This window comes from Passer domesticus, chromosome 3 (assembly GCF_036417665.1).
Source record: "Passer domesticus isolate bPasDom1 chromosome 3, bPasDom1.hap1, whole genome shotgun sequence".
NCBI lineage: Eukaryota > Metazoa > Chordata > Aves > Passeriformes > Passeridae > Passer > Passer domesticus.
Genome location: NC_087476.1, coordinates 73,829,084 through 73,848,651, shown reverse-complemented (window position 1 = coordinate 73,848,651; position 19,568 = coordinate 73,829,084). Strand labels below are relative to the sequence as shown.

General features: G+C 43.9%; 1 protein-coding gene across 1 annotated transcript; it reads left to right on the top strand.

The window, feature by feature from the left end:
* The first annotated feature begins 4,828 nt into the window (after positions 1 to 4,828).
* On the top strand, positions 4,829 to 12,674 carry LOC135296958 (sulfotransferase 6B1-like). Its single transcript, XM_064413962.1, has 7 exons — positions 4,829 to 5,184; positions 6,615 to 6,754; positions 7,401 to 7,490; positions 8,188 to 8,314; positions 9,093 to 9,187; positions 9,824 to 9,980; positions 10,889 to 12,674. The coding sequence occupies exons 1-7, from the start codon at positions 4,983 to 4,985 to the stop codon at positions 11,017 to 11,019; spliced, it is 942 nt and encodes a 313-aa protein (XP_064270032.1). The 5' UTR covers positions 4,829 to 4,982; the 3' UTR covers positions 11,020 to 12,674.
* The last annotated feature ends 6,894 nt before the right edge of the window (positions 12,675 to 19,568 follow it).

Here is a 19,568-nt window from a genome sequence, read left to right as displayed (position 1 = left end):
GGCTGGTACATAATTTGTTTTGCGGCAGTTGTTTCATACCTGTCATGTAATCCTGACATAATAAGTCACGTGCAATCATGAAAGATTGTTCCTCGGCATTTCTTTACGTGCCTATACCCCCAGACAGTAGCTCCTGCCAGTCTTCAGAAGTTCTCCTGCACTGATCATTTTGATTTGCCATCTTCCCACCAGGACACTGGGTCTGAACCTCTCCTGGAACAGCCATAGAAAGGTTCTGGGCAAGGTCCAGTCCCTTTTTAAAGAGTCCTTAACTTGCATTCCACCCTACCTGAGCTCCTCTGAGCTTGTGGAGACTGGCCTTGGATGAGCTGACTTCATGGGAGTATCTGGGCAGGGTACTGTTTTGATTCCTCCTTCATTGCTTTATTGTGCTCCTTTGTGGGTGTGCAGACAGCTTTTGCCACATATCCAAAGCCATCCCACCACCCTGGGCTCGGTTTGAAGGCTTTGATTCTCCTGTTATCAGATCCACACTAATTTATTCAAAGGGGAAAATGCCACACATACGGTGTTTCCATTTTAGAGCAAATTCTGCTTTAAGCCGTGCTTTTCATGGGCTCAATCACAGAAGACCAGGGGCATCGCACTACCCGTGAAGGCTTTTCCTTCCTTCCTTCCTTCCTTCCTTCCTTCCTTCCTTCCTTCCTTCCTTCCTTCCTTCCTTCCTTCCTTCCTTCCTTCCTTCCTTCCTTCCTTCCTTCCTTCCTTCCTTCCTTCCTTCCTTCCTTCCTTCCGCCACTTCCTTCCGCCACTTCCTTCCGCCACTTCCTTCCGCCACTTCCTTCCGCCACTTCCTTCCGCCACTTCCTTCCGCCACTTCCTTCCGCCACTTCCTTCCGCCACTTCCTTCCTTCCTTCCTTCCTTCCTTCCGCCACTTCCTTCCTTCCGCCACTTCCTTCCTTCCGCCACTTCCTTCCTTCCTTCCTTCCGCCACTTCCTTCCTTCCGCCACTTCCTTCCTTCCGCCACTTCCTTCCTTCCTTCCGCCACTTCCTTCCGCCACTTCCTTCCGCCACTTCCTTCCGCCACTTCCTTCCGCCACTCCCTTCCTTCCTTCCTTCCTTCCTTCCTTCCTTCCTTCCTTCCTTCCGCCACTTCCGCCACTTCCGCCACTTCCGCCACTTCCGCCACTTCCGCCACTTCCTTCCTTCCTTCCTTCCTTCCTTCCTTCCTTCCTTCCTTCCTTCCTTCCTTCCTTCCTTCCTTCCTTCCGCCACTTCCGCCACTTCCGCCACTTCCGCCACTTCCGCCACTTCCGCCACTTCCGCCACTTCCTTCCGCCACTTCCGCCACTTCCTTCCGCCACTTCCTTCCGCCACTTCCTTCCTTCCGCCACTTCCTTCCTTCTGCCACTTCCTTCCTTCCTTCCGCCACTTCCTTCCTTCCTTCCTTCCTTCCGCCACTTCCTTCCTTCCTTCCGCCACTTCCTTCCTTCCTTCCTTCCTTCCTTCCTTCCTTCCTTCCGTCCTTCCTTCCTTCCTTCCTTCCTTCCTTCCTTCCTTCCTTCCCTTCCGCCACTTCCGCCACTTCCGCCACTTCCGCCACTTCCTTCCTTCCTTCCTTCCGCCACTTCCTTCCTTCCTTCCTTCCGCCACTTCCTTCCTTCCGCCACTTCCTTCCTTCCGCCACTTCCTTCCTTCCTTCCGCCACTTCCTTCCTTCCGCCACTTCCTTCCTTCCTTCCGCCACTTCCTTCCTTCCGCCACTTCCTTCCTTCCTTCCTTCCGCCACTTCCTTCCTTCCTTCCTTCCTTCCGCCACTTCCTTCCGCCACTTCCTTCCGCCACTTCCTTCCGCCACTCCCTTCCTTCCTTCCTTCCTTCCTTCCTTCCTTCCTTCCTTCCTTCCTTCCTTCCTTCCTTCCTTCCTTCCTTCCTTCCTTCCTTCCTTCCTTCCTTCCTTCCTTCCTTCCTTCCTTCCTTCCTTCCTTCCCTTCCGCCACTTCCGCCACTTCCTTCCTTCCGCCACTTCCTTCCTTCCTTCCTTCCTTCCGCCACTTCCTTCCTTCCGCCACTTCCTTCCTTCCGCCACTTCCTTCCTTCCTTCCGCCACTTCCTTCCTTCCTTCCTTCCGCCACTTCCTTCCGCCACTTCCTTCCGCCACTTCCTTCCGCCACTTCCTTCCGCCACTTCCTTCCGCCACTTCCTTCCTTCCGCCACTTCCTTCCTTCCGCCACTTCCTTCCTTCCTTCCTTCCGCCACTTCCTTCCTTCCGCCACTTCCTTCCTTCCGCCACTTCCTTCCTTCCTTCCGCCACTTCCTTCCGCCACTTCCTTCCGCCACTTCCTTCCGCCACTTCCTTCCGCCACTTCCTTCCGCCACTTCCTTCCTTCCGCCACTTCCTTCCGCCACTTCCTTCCGCCACTTCCTTCCTTCCTCCCTTCCTCCCTCCCTTCCTCCCTCCCTTCCTCCCTCCCTCCCTCCCTCCCTCCCTCCTTCCTTCCTTCTTTCCTTCCTTCCTTCCTTCCTTCCTGGAACTATTTAAAAACTGAGTGGTTTATTTTAGAAGACTAATGTATGGAAGCCTTCTCCAGAGTTTTACTGAGATAAATGCAGATCACAGAAATAATTATAAAAACATACCTCTACTTATTTAGCACTTTGGAGCACACGTTTTGAAGCTTTCATTCTTTGAATTTGTTCCATTTACAGGGAATGGACCTGCATGAGCAGAGCAGTGCACTAGGTAAGGGCCAGCTGGAACTGTCCCGTAGCTATGACAGAAATGTCTCCAGCCTCCTTCTGCAAAGCTCCACAATCAGGGAGGACCAGGTCTGGTCAGCGGGAAGTCAGAAACCTTCAGAGAAACTGTGGTGGCTTGAACAACAAATACCATTGGTCTGGAGATAATCAAATCCTTTTATCTGTTTTTAATCTCTGTATGTTTTAAAGCTGCTTCTTAGAAATTTTGATTCAAGTGATGCTTTCTTGTCAGTCCCTGGGTTACTATTTGGCAAGTTCAGAGGATCTTGTATCACATAGGAGGTACACTCCTCCTATCTCTCAGCTCAGGTGTCGTGGCAGATGGATGTATCAAATGCTCACATTATTAAATCATGATCCTGCTGATTTTTTTTTTTGTCAAGAAATATAACTGCCATCAAAATCCCTCTCTCATGACTTATGTTTCCTAATTGTTTTTTCCTCCAATTGTTTTTTTGTGTGTGTGTGGGGGGCATTTTGTTGTTGTTTTTATTTTCTTTCTTTTTTTTTCTTCTGGTTCATAAGGATAAAATATGCTTCCCAGGAATAATTGGCCTGACTGGCCCTTCTTGCAAATATACCTTGGAAATGATCTGGAGGTTTCTCTGGAATAATTTTTAACATTTTGGAAACCCTACTCCAACACTATGCTATTGCATGAAATTACACTAATAATTTACAGGTAATTTCCTCTCTTTTTCTACCCTCAGGGATGACAGTCCCAACTAATTTTTTTGCCAGCAGGTAAAAATACCAAGCAAACACATTTTCTTATCTTCAGTCCATGACAGTTTAATGCCAAGGGAAGACAAGGAAGAAAAATTAAGTAAGCTGCTTTTTGTTCTGCTAGGGCGGCTAGTTTCACATCAAGAATCAGCAAAAGAGCTATTTCGTAGGACAGCAAATTTTAGCTGATGTCAGTAAAAAAAATGATGCGGGTGATGCCAACTTTTGCTCTTTGGCAGATGACATCGATCAGATGGACCAGGCCATGTGATATCCACTGGCTTCAGATTATGCCTGTACATAGGCAGTCTTTCTATGCTGACTGGTTTTACAGAAAGAACGGATAAGAAGGGAAAAGCAAAAGATTGTGTATGGACTGGAAAAAGCAGATGTAAAAACGTAGGGCTAGATCATCCCATGAGCAGCTCATGATGGCTCAGGGACCAGGGAGAGCCCTGTATCTCCCTTGAATCCCTCAGGGAGAGCAAATGGCAAAAACATACATGTGTCTAATTGCTGATCCCCTTCCTTCCAGTGCCCAACAGGCAGCAGTCAAGAGATGGAGATAAGAAAGGATGGCATGTAAATTCTTGGCATAAATTGTGGGGGAGAACTATTTTCTCATATTTTGTGACACATCCATCCTGTTGCCAGATACTTAAATATCGAATCTGAGCCTAAAGGCAGTTCTTTTACTGGGCTCAGTGCAGTCAGCAGGTCGTCATCTAAAGTGCGTAGTAAACACTACTCACTGTAGCTGAGGTTATATTACTAGCAACTCCCTAAGCACTGATCAGTTGTTAAACAATGATTGAGCTCATCAGAGAAATGTAGAAATGAGTAATCTTTGTGTAACCAGAAGAAAAAGAGACCTCTGTAGTGCAGTCTGATGAGTGGCCCAAGAGTGCCTGTGCCCCTGTGCCCTCCTGGGCACCAGCTGCAGGCAGCAATCAGCCACACTCACAGGACTGTCCTCAGTCAGTCTCTAGTGCACTGAACATTTTCTCTCCCATTTCCAACACATTTTATCTAACTCTGGTGAGAATGATGGGTGATATAATCAAGAAAAAGGAAAAATCCCAGCAGTGACTACTGGAAAGAGATGGACTGCCTTGAGGATTTTCACCATGGTCATTTTGACCATGACATTTAAATTCCAATCTGCAATTAATGTAATTTTGTTTTGTTATCTTCTATTTATAAGCTCTGTGTTGTAATCACAGACTTTTTGGCATGAGGTTTAGAAATTATTTAAGTCCTTTTCCTATAATGGAATTGCATTTGTCAGCTTATCTTGTTAGTTTATGTTCAACTTCTATTGATTTCAAAGGTTCGTATTACATAAGGTCTTTGACTGGACCGGCATATATCTTCACAGGTTCAGAAATAGCTAAGTTATTGTTCATAGAGTCAAGGAAAAAAAAGAACAACAAACCAAGCACCTGTGGGTTTCTCCCACAAAGGACAACCTGTGGGTTTCTCCTTCTACACGGCAGTTCATACTGTGGCAGAGCCTGTGTGTGAGAGAGAGAAGAATGGAGAAGTCCAGGAAAACATTTATTGGATTGGTAGATGAGGCAATAGCAGCTGCCAACTCAATGCGTCCTGATGAACTGCTTTTTTCTCACAAGGGAATTCTCTACCCTACCACTGTTTGCAGTCTTGAAACATTCAAAGCCTTGGAATCCTTTGAAGCCAGAAGGGATGACGTAATTTTGGCAGGATATCCTAAATCCGGTGAATATATTTTAATTTTTTTTATAATCAAGGTTCTGTAATAGCAAGTATCAAGGTTTGTACCAAGTATATAAATATATATGATATGATACATAATATGATGTTATGCTAAATAATGTCTTTAGAATGTTCAGCAAATTTTGTAAAATTATTTCATTTTCAAAAAGCACAAGAAATTAATTAGGAATATTTGACATGGAGAATTTTCAAAAAGACTGACAAAAAAACCCCAGACACTCTTTTCTAAAGCATCTCAAGGTTTTTGTTATCTTTACTTTTCATAGTTATGAAGTTAAATGCACAAATTGGAGAGAATCAAAATACAGGTTTTTACACCAGAGGTAACTAAATCTCTTGATAGTCCACGATCTGCTCCCAGGTTTATGTTTGTAAAGTTAAGAGCTTTATGTTTTTACAATGGAACCTTTGGTACCTTCAAATGGTATATTCAATATTCTTTAGTTTATTTCACAAATATGTCAGGAAATAGCTATCAAAAATATTTTTGTAGTCCTTGAAGTGATTACACTATTTTTTAATTTTTGGGAGATCAGGAGGACATCCTTGCTACAGTTGCAAGTTTACCTTACCTATTTCCTCAATCTGCCTCAAAGCACTGGTCTACATGGAAGCCAAGTTTTGGATTAGATGTGTCTCATGTACACTTTATTCTTGCTGCTTCTTTCTTCCAGCAATTGGTTCACACTGCCTTACAGTGGATAGTCACAGCTGACAGGACTGTGAAGCATTTGTTTTTTTATTGTATTCTCTTTTTGAAGAAATGTAATGCACTGGAATGCACTTGTCAAGATTTCAGTGAAAAAGGCACCCAGTGTCCAGAAGTCAGGAAATGGTAAATCATAGATGGGAGATCCATGCAGGTGCTTTGTTACATTTTGAAGGAAAAGATAACAAGTGTGTCTAGGAAATGTCACTTTAGAGAGGTTTTCCTATTGTTAAAGAAAATGAATGTGCAATTTTCAGATCTAGTTCTGCTCCTGTCTTGAAGTACTGTGACCCGTCTTTCTTCCGAAGATAGTCAGCACAGCAGGAAACATTTAATACTTTAGGTTTTAAAGTACAAGTGTACCCCCCCAGTCTCCCTTACATTTGTCACAATAAAATTTATTACATAATGCAGGTTTTCCTACTTGAATCTCATTGGTTCTTCTCCCTTATTAGTTAGTTTACAATATATAAGGTAATTTATGGTTTACTGAACTGTTCAAGTTGGAGAAATATATCCTTATGAGGAGCACAGGTAGGATCCTGGGTGGTAATTTACCAGACAGTTCAGCTGTGATTGTATGACATGAAAGGCGACCAGGTAACTCACCTGGTAGTACTACCAGCTCTTGACTTTTCCTGGTAAATCCACTTCTGTCCATTCTAAAAGTTTTACAAGCACTTCTCTATTTTTCTTCTTTCAGGCACAAACTGGCTAAGTCAAATCTTAACTGACCTGATAGCCATATCTCAAAAGAAAACACCAGGTAGTGAAAGCAGTGTGAATGCTGAAGAACCAGAAGAATTCCCCTACCTCGAAGTTGGAGATGCTGAAAAATATGAGGTGGGAATACACTATGTATGGAAATGATCAACATTATTTGCTTCAAATACTGAATATATGATGTATGAACTATTCTATTGTTTGATAAGAACTTTACAATTTCTTTTTATGTGGCATCTGGTCAGGAGTAATCTCATCTGGACTGTCAAATACTGAGTGATCAATAAACACTTCATTGGGACTGAGCGGAGGACATACCCATGAGATACATAACTTCAGAAATTCAACATAGCATCTTTCGTATATAAGAAGAGCTTCATCAAATCATGCAATATTAGCATTTGTCTCATTTTCCTAGCTCTTCCTCTTCATCCCATTTCTCATTCCTTGAGATGCTACAGCTTTCACAGATAGCTAGTGTGTACCCTTCCTCTGGATTTGATCCCTTACATAACAGAACGGAAGAGAATTATCACTGAAAAGAACTAACAATGGATAGACTTTTTCCAGTTGCTCATGGGCTTTTGAAGATTAGAGCTACTCAGTGCCCACTAATATCCCAGGGCAACACTCACTAAAAAACCCAAAAACCACTTCAATCAGCCAATAACTATTGAAAAGTTCATCAAGGCCACATTTTAGCATAGGTTACTGAAAAGAATACTTGTACTAACTGAACTGTCCACTTTCCTCCCAATTCTTCAAGCGAATGATCAAATTACCTTCTCCAAGATTTATGGTTACTCATCTCCGTCCTGAAAATCTTCCCAAATCTATCTTCAAAAACAATGCCAAGGTGAGTGCTGATTTTAATGTATAAAAGAAAACACTTCAGCAGATTTTTTTTTTTTTAATGTCAATGTAGTACTTTTCTGCAACTTTTCAGAATCGCTGTGTTTAGCCCAGCCATTTCAACATGACTGTTTAAGTACTGCCATTCATCTGACTTAACCACAGTTTGCCCTTATTGGCACCTCTGTGGCAGTTTCCACAAGAGAGTAGCAGGGCTTGAACAAATCCTCCAGTGGCAAAATGGATGTTGACGTGATTTCCTGTGGGAGGAAATTTATGGCATTGTTGCAAGTGAGGGCTTCAATGTGTCAATTTCAAGGAAAATTTATATTTTTGTGAATTTTCCTTGCTACTTAAAAGATGAAATACGTTTGTATTGAGCAAAACATGCTTAGATTCTGCATAAATAATTTGGTTCAGCTATAAAAGATAATAATTATAGGCAACCATCTTCTTATGGTACGAAAGCAAAGTTAAACACTGTTAACAAAGTTAAATACAAAGTTAAATTTGGACCCGGGAATGAAAGTGCTACTTCTTCCAGAAGCACACAAGGTATTAGAAATCCACAACTGCAGTTATAAAGTATATTATTATTATTATTATTATTATTATTATTATTATTATTATTATTATTTCTTTTTTAATACTGTAGTCTGCTATGTCTTTCTCTATAAGAAATTAATTTAATTTTTCTCTAGATATTATTACTGATTCGTAATCCAAAAGATGTTGCTACATCTTTCTACCATTTTTCCAATGGCCTGCCTACTCTTCCCTCCTATGAGACCTGGGATGATTTCTTCACAGATTTCATGACAAAGAAAAGTACAGTATATTTTTCTTTCTGTGTCAATTGTCCAATTATTTGTCTTTGTCTAAAAACCCTTGTACTTTGGTAAATCAGCTTCTCTAGGAATTTTTGCTCTACAGTACAAAAGCAGAGATTAAAGGCAGAGAATTAGACATCTGAATTGAAGTTTACCATGCTTGCCTTACTGTTTGAGGATAAATATTTGTCAAAACTGCACTTCCACAGGTTTTTAAAATATGCACAAACTGGTATTTTTCCTGGAAGAAGCAGTTCTTCCTTATCTCTGTCTTGGGTCCCCTTTACCCCTGCTCTCCTATGTCCATCGTCTTGTGTCCATGGAGCTACATAATCACCTCCATGCCACGTTGGATGAAAGGAATTATTTGGACTAAGTCTAGTGCATTAAAAAGGGGACTAAATCTAATGCATTAAAAAAGAGAAAAAGTAATAGCACTAGTTTAAAGTTATGAGTTTTGGGTAGCACATTGCCAACAGAAGGGGGGGTTCAACAAGGTTCTAGACTGAATTAAGGGAGTCTTACAAGATGGTCTGCAAGATGATAGCTGTTTTGGTGAACTCGAAGCTATCTTGAAATACTACCAAGTTTTATTTTTCTGACTTACCAATAGTATCATATGCCTGAGTCTGGAGCTAAACCTATGTATCTTACAGAAGTGTGTAAACCCTACCCACTGACATGATTAATAAAGCCCTTGGCAGACACAACTTAATGAGCAAAACTTGTATAATCTTAATTTATGCTACATCTTAGCATTGTTTTGTTTCATTTAGTGGCCTGGGGATGCTACCTTGAATACCTTTCTGAATGGAACAAATATGCTGACAAAGAAAATATTATGACAACAACTTATGAAGAGATAAAAGAGGTAAGGTTAGGAATAGTTACAAATACTTTATACTTCAAGGGACCTTTTTTTTTCTGAATCAATACACCATTATACATGCAGGGTATCCAAGGTATGTGAGACAGATTCTTGTTTTAAGAATTTGTTTCAAGGGAAGAAGAGGTGAAATTCAAACTTAAAAGCCTTCTTAAACTTTTGCTTGTGAAAATGATGCTTGTTTTCTATTTATCTGTAAGACTGGATATGGAACTCAATACCATGGTTTAGTTGAGGTGCTAGAGCATGGGTTGGACTCATTGATCTCTACAGTGTCTCCAAACCTAGAGACATTCTGTGATTTCTGTAATAAAGCCCAAATAATTGTAAACCAAAATCAACAGTAATCAATCTTTGGGGAGGAGCTTCTGTGTTTTCAGCACTGTATATTTTACATAACTGTAAATCATATATAATATATTGTAATCTACAGGAAAGCAGCTTGTATCTCCTCCAAAGTAATTATGGAGAGGAGAAATGCTATGGCCCACCCTAGTCCTAGAGAAATTAATGAATATCCTATGTATGCAGCCAGCAGAGAGATACAGGGAAGTATAAACACCTTGGAAACCAGCGTCATTTGTTTGAAAGTCATGTCATGTGTTGCATTCCTCTTTCCAGAATCCTGCCCTGAGTGTGAAAAACATAGCTACATTCTTTGGAATTACTCTGACTGAGGAACAGCTCCAGCTGGTGGTAGAGAGGAGCAGCTTCCAGTCTATGAAGAAAAACTCAGACAAGACCCATGGGTCATTTGGCAAGGTTCTCTTTCGCAAAGGTAGGAAGCTCCAAGGGGCTCAGAGGTAGAAATATCCCACTCTCAAGAACTTGGGCCATCCTTTGGTTCTTTTTCCTGCACTCATAGTAGAATTGCAAAGCAGGTTATCGCTGCTTTGCTTGAGAAGACTATTCAAGGAGAACTGGTGAGGAAGATACCCAGCAAGGCTCTCACAGCAGAGAAACTCTTGGAGGCTTTCAGATTGCTGGCAGGAAGGAGGAACTGTCATGTGTCTGAATTCCTCTCCACCTCTGCGCCTGGATTCCCAATTGCCCAGCCTTTGGAGCAGGCAGCGCAGGGCCAAACTCAGCCTGAATAGTGTGACCAGCCTTTATATGAGAGTTTAGGAATCTTTTGAGATGGCCACTGCCACATGCCTGCTCACTCTTACACATTAGAGCTAAGCCAAGCAAGCAAGAATCCCGGAAGACACAAGAGAGGAAACAAAAGGCAACAACTTTTGCAGTGTATTTTGGGGGACATGGACATGAGAAGGGCAACCTGGATTTTGAATCTATTTCTGCATTCTACATTAAAGAAGTAACTGGATAAAAAACCAAGCTACCAAAGGAGCGGAAGCCCAGCTCTGCCTCCTGGCAGATGATTCTTAATTAATTCTTCATGATCTTTCACTTTGCCATTCATAACTGAATAGAGGAGAGAGATGGAGGGAAATAGGATTTTAGGCTGCCTTTTTGAACACAGTATGTTCTTTGGCATTATAGCAAAAGATTATTCACATGTATATGAAACCCCACTGATTTCACAAAATTCTATTGGTGTAGAAAAATGTTCCATCTGGAGAATGGATCAACAAGATTTAGTGTACAGTCCAATAAAAATAACATCTCTATAGAAAAATAATGAAATATCTTGGTTTTTAAGAGTTTGTTTCTGCTTCTTTGAAGGTGGTGTAAGTGACTGGAAGAATCTTTTCAGTGAAGATCAGAATGTGAAGATGGACAAAGCATTTGAAGAACATATAGCAGGAACGACACTTGGGAAAAAGTTGAAGTATGACTTATACTGCAAAGTTTGAGTAGAAATGAAATGTGGTTACATGTTATGAGAGCAAGAACTGTGCAAGGCAGACTAAGATCATCTGAATGCTGTACACTGGAAAACTAGATCAAATGATCCAAGCACCTTAGAATTACTCTAAGAGTCATTGCAACAGCCTTTACAGTGACAGTGATGAGTGATGAGCCTTTTGTTTAATGGTGAGATCTTTGCTATACTGATTTGCTGAAGAAGATGCCAACTAATCATATTTACAAAAACTCAACAGCCCTGTTCCAGCTGTCACCTGGAAAGAAATGCCCCTTTTCTTTCTAGACAAATTCTATCTTTGTAGACGATTTCTAATTATTTAGTATGCAGATAATTTTTTTCTTTAAAAATGTTTGAAATCAGGCAACATCTTCAAAGAAAATATCACTAGCAAAAACAGGGATATGACAGAAGCCTAATGTCAAAGGAGATCTTCCATGAATTCAGCACAAACTAAATCAAAACTAGAGGGAGAAGATAGAAGGGGAATATGGATCAGAGTTCTTAGGGCTTTTCATCTCTCTGAATGCAAAATATGAAGACAGATTTCAGATTTGGGATGATGTCAATAGGCAAGATTCTCTCAGAGGCACTGCTTTCTACACAATCACAGAGCAGCCCAGGTTGGAAGAGACATTGAAAAGTCAACCAGTACAACCTTTCATGGGCAAGGGAGCCTGGATGAGATTCTATCTAGATATCATGTATTGAAAACCTCCAGTTATGAGGATTCTACCACATTCCTGGAGGTACTGTTACAGCAACAGGTTGTTCTTGCTGTAAAGAGCTTCATCAAGATTAAACCTCCCCTTTTGCAACTTGAATCCACTGCCTCTTTCCTTCTCCATGTGGTGTCTGGTGAATAGGGAATCTTTATCCTCTTTGTAGCTGCCCTTTAAGTTCTGGAAACTGTGCTGAGGTTGTCCCTGAGCCTTCTCAGCTTTGTGGTCCTCCCTTGGAACACCTCTGCTTTGTTTGTGTCTTTCTTGAAAATTCCTTTATTGAGATACTGGGGTTGTCAAGAGTGATGATGTGAATCATTGCTCTACCCAGCTCTCTTGTACTGCCATTGGCATTTGCCTCTCTAGACACAATATTTCAGATTTTCCAAGGACCTGTTATGGAAAAAAAAATGAAGGAAAAATAAGGTTCTGGTTTAATTAAAACCAGGAAAAGCCCCACCCAATTTATAGATCCATCACCTGAGAAGATAAGATGCAAAAATAAAAAACTGAGTCAGAAAGAATGACCTATTCAGACTTTTTTGTTTTATCCTTCTAAAGCCTCTGTTAATTCTGCCTTCACATCAGTGGACATGCAGAGTTTTGTAAGAAAATAGGAATGCTAGAATTAATACTTAGATCATTTAGAAAATAAATTAATGAATTCAAAAGCAGAGCAGCAGAAAGTCCTGTGACAAGGCATCTTTGAACAACTGTAAGTTATCTATAAGCAACCAGAAAGGTTCCAGTTTCCTGGAGGAGAACATACATATTAGCAGTGTTTAAAAACTTTGAAGGATGAATCACAATAGAACAGTCACCTTAACTTGATACATAGGAATGTAGTAGCAAAAATGACAAAGCAACTGACCATGGAACATTTTGAAGAAAATGAAATAGTAAATAAAAACTATGTTAAAGAGGTTTGTGGTCATCCTTAAGATAACTTACTTCTTGAATAAGCCACTGACAGAAAATACAAGAGGTGAAAGAATTGGGGAGGGCCTGAAATTATATGACGAAAGAGACAGAAATTGGTGTGGAGATGGCAATGTACAAACATTGCTTATGGAAATGAAAGTACTGGAAGTAGACTTAGGTTCTTAGAAATTCATACAACAGCAATGAAAGGCATTCAGAAGCACTGTCAGCAGCAGCAATACTTCCAGGAATATCCACTTGTTTACATGGATATGACGAACTTGGTTGCAATAGCGTGGTTATGGTCACACTGCATATACTGGTTGACAGCAAAATTGGGAGGGCAATCAAAGCAATCTGCTTTTGCGGTGAGTCCGGATCATGTTCAATATTGTTTTTAACACTGCCGGGCAGACTTATGCCATTCAGGGTATCATAAATGACTGACTTGTAAGCCTGGGGATCAGAAGAGAGGGCTGGAAGTAACAAGAAAAAAGTCAAAACAATTTGAAACATAACACATTGAGAAGATAAGGGAACACAAAGTTTAGTAAAGGTCAATGTAGAACTCTGTATTTAGAAAACAGAAGCCAAAGGAGCAGGTACTTGATGGGGGTAAGTCTGTCAGGCAGCAGCTGGCATAAAAACACCTGAGGAATCACACTTAGCAAGGACTAACACGATGACAGTGCTAGAACAAAAAGGCTCAGATCTTATTCTCTGGTCTTGCTGATCTGGTTGGGAAGCAGAGTATGACCTGATTCTGCAATTTTATCCTCTCCTGTTTCATCCCAAGGCTTGAATTCAGTCCCTTTGTGCCTTTAACAATCTCACTCTGAAGGACAGAGCTATTCAGAGCAGTAACACCTCATGTGCTTTTGCTCCATTTGAGATACCCTGTGGGCCCTTGCATTCAGTGGGGTAAGGAGGTGGAAGAAGGGAGGACGGAAAAGGCAAGCTGCCGTGTCAAAATGAATGTAGGCACGGAAACTTGATGGACGAGTGACCTTTTGATGGAGTGAAAAGCGAGCAGAGATGCAGGTAGTGAGTGTGAGAATCAATTCAGAAAAACTTGGGAATCTGTTTTGAAGGCAAGATGTAATTGACTGACACAATAGCAATGGCTCTCAAAATTTATTACTTCTAGGTTCTTATCAACTGTCAAAAAAAAGACAAAAAAAGTATCTTTCTTTTTGGTCTTGTCTCTTTTGTTTCCTATGATGCCTTGTCATGCCACCATGATATTTTATGGAAAATCCTTTGCTAGGATTTTCCCCTCCTGAGGAGCTGAGGGCCTCAGGAAAGAAATGTAAACAATAACTATCTGCTGCTGTGGAATGCAACAGGTGCATCTGTGATTGGCTCTTAATTAGAAACAACCAACATGCACCAATCACAGATGCACCTGTTGCATTCCACAGCAGCAGATAGTTATTGTTTACATTTCTTTCCTGAGGCCCTCAGCTCCTCAGGAGGGGAAAATCCTAGCAAAGGATTTTCCATAAAATATCATGGCTACAGGACTAGGACTTGGATTGCTGGCATACTCAGGATCCCTGGTTGCCCTGAGCCTCTCTAGAGAGACAGGGCTGCTCTGACCCCTCCTCATGTGCAGCTCCTGAGCAGAATGACATATGGCTGTGACAGCACTGGAGACCCTGCTCATGAGCAGAGAGCAGAGTCTAAGGGTTGAAAGAGCTGCAGACACCTGTGTCCCCAGTGGCTCAGGTGACAGGTTGCTACATTTCCTGATGTGCTATGATAGTGATCTGGCTCCCTCAGGATTTATGCAGCTGGCTCCAATGAAAATCTGTCAGGCAGCTGGCCTGAGGGGGGGAAAAAAAAAAGATAATTTCTTGATGCTGCCCTTACTCTTTAGTACTAGAAAATGGGAGGAAATTTTCCTCTGCAATTCAGAGTTAGCACACGGACAAAAAAGCTGAAAGGAATAACTAAAACAAGGCTCACAGAACACATTATATATGAACAATGTCTTCAACTTTCAAGAGTAAAACAGCACTGATAGAGAAAATATTTCCAATAAAATGGCTTATTTTGATGGTTCTGCATTTCGGGAGAGCACAAAAAAAAATTTAAATTATTCTTTGTAGGTAATTTTAAGCAACCTTCCACGTCTTTGAGTGTCCTCCACGTCTCCCCATTAGTGTTGGTGGTCTCTCCCTGGTTTACCCCTCCCCTCTGCCCCCCTCACTTGCATCCCATTGGCTGTTGTCCCTTTCCTCCGCCCCAATTCCCCTCAGCTCAAAATCGCCTGGGAGAAGGCAACTCTCACTTTTCCATCTGGGCGGTCACCTGGATGATCGGTGTCTCCTGTCAAGGAAATAAATGTAGGACTCAGCCCTCATGTGGAGAAGAGCATTTCTTTCTCATCAATTTTGCCTTTTGTCCTATGCAAAATCGTGTGGGCTGGAGTCCATAGCTAGCTGGATTAGACCCGAACAGCTCGTCCAGACACGGATTCTTACAGCTGGCCCCCAACATGGATTCGTCTCCCACATCGTAAGAGACGCCACGCAGCAGCTAGTAATTCACGTGTGGATTACAGAAGCTTTTGGGACTTCCAGCTTCCTCTGACTTCTTTGCCGCTTTATGGACGGTGCAGAGGCAGGTGGGTGGGATCAGCAGCCCGCCCAGACCAAGGCGGACCGATCTCAGGACAAGGATTTCCTTATATTGCTCCAGCCCACCAAGGTCCCCAGGAGGGGTAAGTGAACCCCCGCGAGTGCTAGTGGGACCCTGCGGTTTCCCCCGAAGGGTGGCGGTTAGTTCCTGGTGCAGGGGAAAGGTCCAGCCCGAGTGTGAGGGTTTGTGCGTCCTGCGGTTTTTGCTGGTCCGCGCGGCCCGAACGCGGGCTGAGCGGCTCTGAGCTCCGCGGTTAGCGGTGAAGCGGCTTCGAGCGGCGTGGGGTGCAGCGGCTCCCGGGCTGCGGGCAGCGGCAGCGCACAGCTCCAGGCAGTGCGCGGCTCCAATGGTCAGTTTTCCGCAGCGTGGCAGCTGCGGCACCAGCGCAGCGTTTCGGCGAGGCGGGAGCATGAGCGGCAGCAGGAACCGCGGCTCGGGTTTTTACCGTGAGCGGACGCACGCAGGCGGCAGGGACCCCAGCGAGCGACGGGGGAGTGCCGCCTGCGGCAGTGACCACACGGCTCGGAGCGGCGCGGCGGCTGCTGCCCGACGCTTTATACGCCACGTGGCTTGCACGCGAGTGGTTTCGTCCCGCCCTCAGAGGAGCTGGGGGAGGCTGCCCGGACTCTTTCCCGGATTGGCTGTGGACATAGTGCTCTCAGTTTTCTGTTTCTGCTTGTACGGGAAGGTAGATTCCAAGTGTTGCAGAGAGCAAATAACATCAGAATGGGTACAAACTTTTCTGCAACACAGAGAAACATTTATATCCTAGTTAGAGATCCCTAAGTAGTGAAAACGCTAAGGTTTCCAAAGGACTTTTGGAACTGTTTGTTCACTAGATATCTTTTCATTTCCCTCAGTTTACCCAGCAAAATGTTAATTCTGTCTCTGGCTGGGACAAAATTGGAGCGTTGTTAATAGCAAAAGCGGAACAGGGAGATGGGACAGTATCTCGATTTTTCCCTGTGTTGCTTGTGATTCAGAAAGAAGTGCTTAGCAGGGATTTGAAGGGACAACCACAGCAAATCTCCCCTCCCGTGGCTCCCCCTACCTCTCCTCCCAAACCCAAAGGGACGTGCGAGACACTCTGAGAATCGCAGGGTACCTGGCACAGCCACTGTTTCCCTGGCCTCTCGCCTCCTGCTCATTACCATGGCTTTGGCAGCTGTGTGCAGGCTGACAGAGCACCTTTCCTGCACTCCTCTAACCCAGTTGCTGTTTCCCCGATTTCGTGTGCTGGCCCCCCCATCCCCAAAATGGCAACGACCACATGGTTGTCATGCAAGATGGCGCTGACCACATGGTCAGGGGCCAAAATGGCAGCGGCCACATGGTTGACACCTCAACCTACACCTCTTCCCATAATCCCTTTTCCCCACCTGTCCCCTCCACCAACCCCCTTCGATCCCACAACCCCTTCTTTCCTTCAGACACTCCTCCCCCTCCCTCCATGTCCCCACCCTCCATGATGTCAACCTCTCCATTCCCTGTGTGGGTCTTTGAATTGGGTCAGGCCTTGGCTGGGTCTCTCCAACGAGGACCTAGCTCCCCTCCTCAATTTAGTGAAAGGGGAGAGAGTGCTGGCTTCTCCCATAGAACTGACCCCAGAGGCAAAAACCACCATCCAAAAAGTACAGAATGCTTTGGCTGAGAGGCAGGCTCATTGTTATCAGCCCGAGCTGCCTTTTAAATTCATTATTTTAGGAAAGTTACCACACTTACACGGGTTGATATTCCAGTGGATAAAAGGGGAGAAGGATTCACTTTTAATCATAGAATGGGTTTTCCTCTTCCACCAGCGATCCAAAACCATTACACAGCCACAGGAGCTGATAGCTCAGCTGGTCCAGAGGGCCAGTATGAGCTGGCTGGATGTGACTTCCAGTGTATTCACCTCCCGGTTAAACTCTCTAAGGAGGAAAGGAACTTTCCCAAGAGGTTGACCAAGGAGATGCTTGAGCACCTGCTCCAGAGCAATGCCAGTCTCCAGCTATGTCTGGACATCTCCAGTGGACAGGTACCAGTTCACGCCTCGTCACACAAACTGTTTAACAAGGAATTCCACCTCATTGCTCCTGAATATAAGGAGTCATAGGCCACTCAAGGGGCTTACAGTGTTCACTGATGCATCTGGGGCATCCCACAAGTCGGTGATGACTTGGAGAAATCCCCAGACTCAGCATTGGGAAGCTGATGTTGAGTTTGTGGAGGGATCGCCCCAGTTTGCTGAACTGGCTGCAGTTGTGAGAGCTTTTGAGAAGTTCTCGTGTCGGAACCCAGGACCATCTCTCTGGATGCCCTGGATGTCTCAAAGCCCTGGCAGGGGCTCGGAGACCCTGGCAGGAAGCCAAAGACACTTGGAAATTCAACCTTAATTCATAGAGTAAATTGCCAACCTTATATAAAGAATTACGGGCCACAAAAGTTTAAGTAGCATAGTAGTAGCAATCACAGGATGAAGGGAAAAATTTTTGGGGCACTGTACAGGGGGTTTTGTATGTTGTACAGGGGGGTTTGAAATTCTGTACATGGGGGTCAGGGGTTCTAAGATGGAGGGATTTGGGCATGCCCTGTCCTTCTTCTTTCTTCTCCTTGGCATCCATGATGTTGGCATATGTGGATTGGTTCATGGTGAAGGTACACTTGCCAACAAGGGCAAAAAGTATTGGAAATTGAAGGTAAATATCTTATACGTAGTTTTTACTGTAAAAGAGACAACCGCCCAGTGGGCGGGAGAGAGTGCCCTTGGCTGTCTTGCTGATCAGACCTTGGCTGGACAGACAGAAAATCTTTGTAGATAAGGAACAATAAACTCAACTGAAGACCAAAAGCAAGAGTCCAGACTCCTTCTTTGAAAGCGCGGCCTGCCCAGAACCACCTTTTCCTGTGCTGGGGCAGAGACAAGTGACAGCCGACCCCGGCATTCTCGGAGCCAATTAACTTGGTTACCGATTCAGCCTACGGGGCAGGTGTAGTGTCCAGGGCAGAGCAGGCAGTTCTCAAAGACATCGAGAACGAGCATCTCTTCAGGTTGCTTTCAAAACTAATTTATTTAGTTTTGGAGCAGTAGCATCTGTTCTATGTGATGCATATGAGGTCACACACTGATTTGCCAGGTGAGATAGCAGAAGGTAATAGCACAGCAGATTCTCTTGCCGCCCCAGCAGAAATGGCACGCCTTCCAGATGTCTTTCAACAGGGAAAGCTAAGCCACCAACAATACCATCAAAATGTGCCAGGTCTGATCTATCAATTCCAGCTAACAGAGTCAGGCTTGGGCCATTGTGGCCACCTGTCCCAACTGCCAGCTCCAGGCCGTGCTGTCACGGGGTGTTGGGGTTAACCGCCGAGGCCTTGGGAGTTGTGAAGTATGGCAGACGAATATCACACACATTCCCAGTTTTGGTCGCCTGAAATATATGCATATCAGCATAGACACATATTCAGGTGTGGTTTATGCCTCTGCCCACGCAGGGGAAAGGGCTGTGCATACCAAATAGCACCTGGTGCAAGCCTTTTCAGTGTTGGGAGATTAAGACCGACAGTGGCCCAGCATATACCTCCAAGGAGTTCCTAGAGTTTGTCCAGCAGTGGGGAGTGGAGCATAAGGCAGGCATTCCCCACTCCCCTACAGGTCAAGCTGTGATCAAGCATGCCCACAAGACGCTCAAACAAGTCCTGGCTAGGCAAGGCAGTTCTGAAGCGTGGATGACACCACACCAAAAGCTCTGCATAGCCCTGTTTAAGATTAATTTTTTTAATTGTTCATTTGAAAACATGAGTCCTCCAGTAGTATGGCATTTCCATAATAACAAGTAGTTTAAGTTATCACAGCGTCCACCAGTTCTCATTAAGGACCCAGAAACTTGGGAAACCAAGGGTCTTTATGAGCTTGTCACCTGGGGGTGTGGCTACACGTGTGTCCACCCCCAGAGGCCCTCGATGGATACCCCAAAAGTGGGTAAAACCTTTCATCCCCAAAAATCTAACTCCAGCAGACAGGGATGAAAAGCAAGCAGCTGTTGCCTCAAAGAGAAGATGCTGCCAGAAAGAAGAGGAGGAAGAATCTTCCTAAAAGAGTTCACTACCTTCTGGCAGACCCCTGAACTTGAATATGTTTTTAAAAAATGTTTGTTTTTCTTTGTAGAGAAGAAAATCTACCTTCCACCCAACCCAATGAGCCCTGTCTGAGCTGTCATCCTGTTAGCACTGAGCAGTGTGACAGCTGCATGGATTCTCCCTCAGCCGCGCC

Bases quoted from the DNA above. Each gene is read 5' to 3' on its own strand.
- LOC135296958 (XM_064413962.1), top strand. From the start codon at position 4,983: ATGGAGAAGTCCAGGAAAACATTTATTGGATTGGTAGATGAGGCAATA. The intron at 7,491-8,187 runs GTGAGTGCTGAT...ATTTTTCTCTAG, and splicing joins TCTTCAAAAACAATGCCAAG to ATATTATTACTGATTCGTAA. The intron at 8,315-9,092 runs GTACAGTATATT...TGTTTCATTTAG, and splicing joins AGATTTCATGACAAAGAAAA to TGGCCTGGGGATGCTACCTT.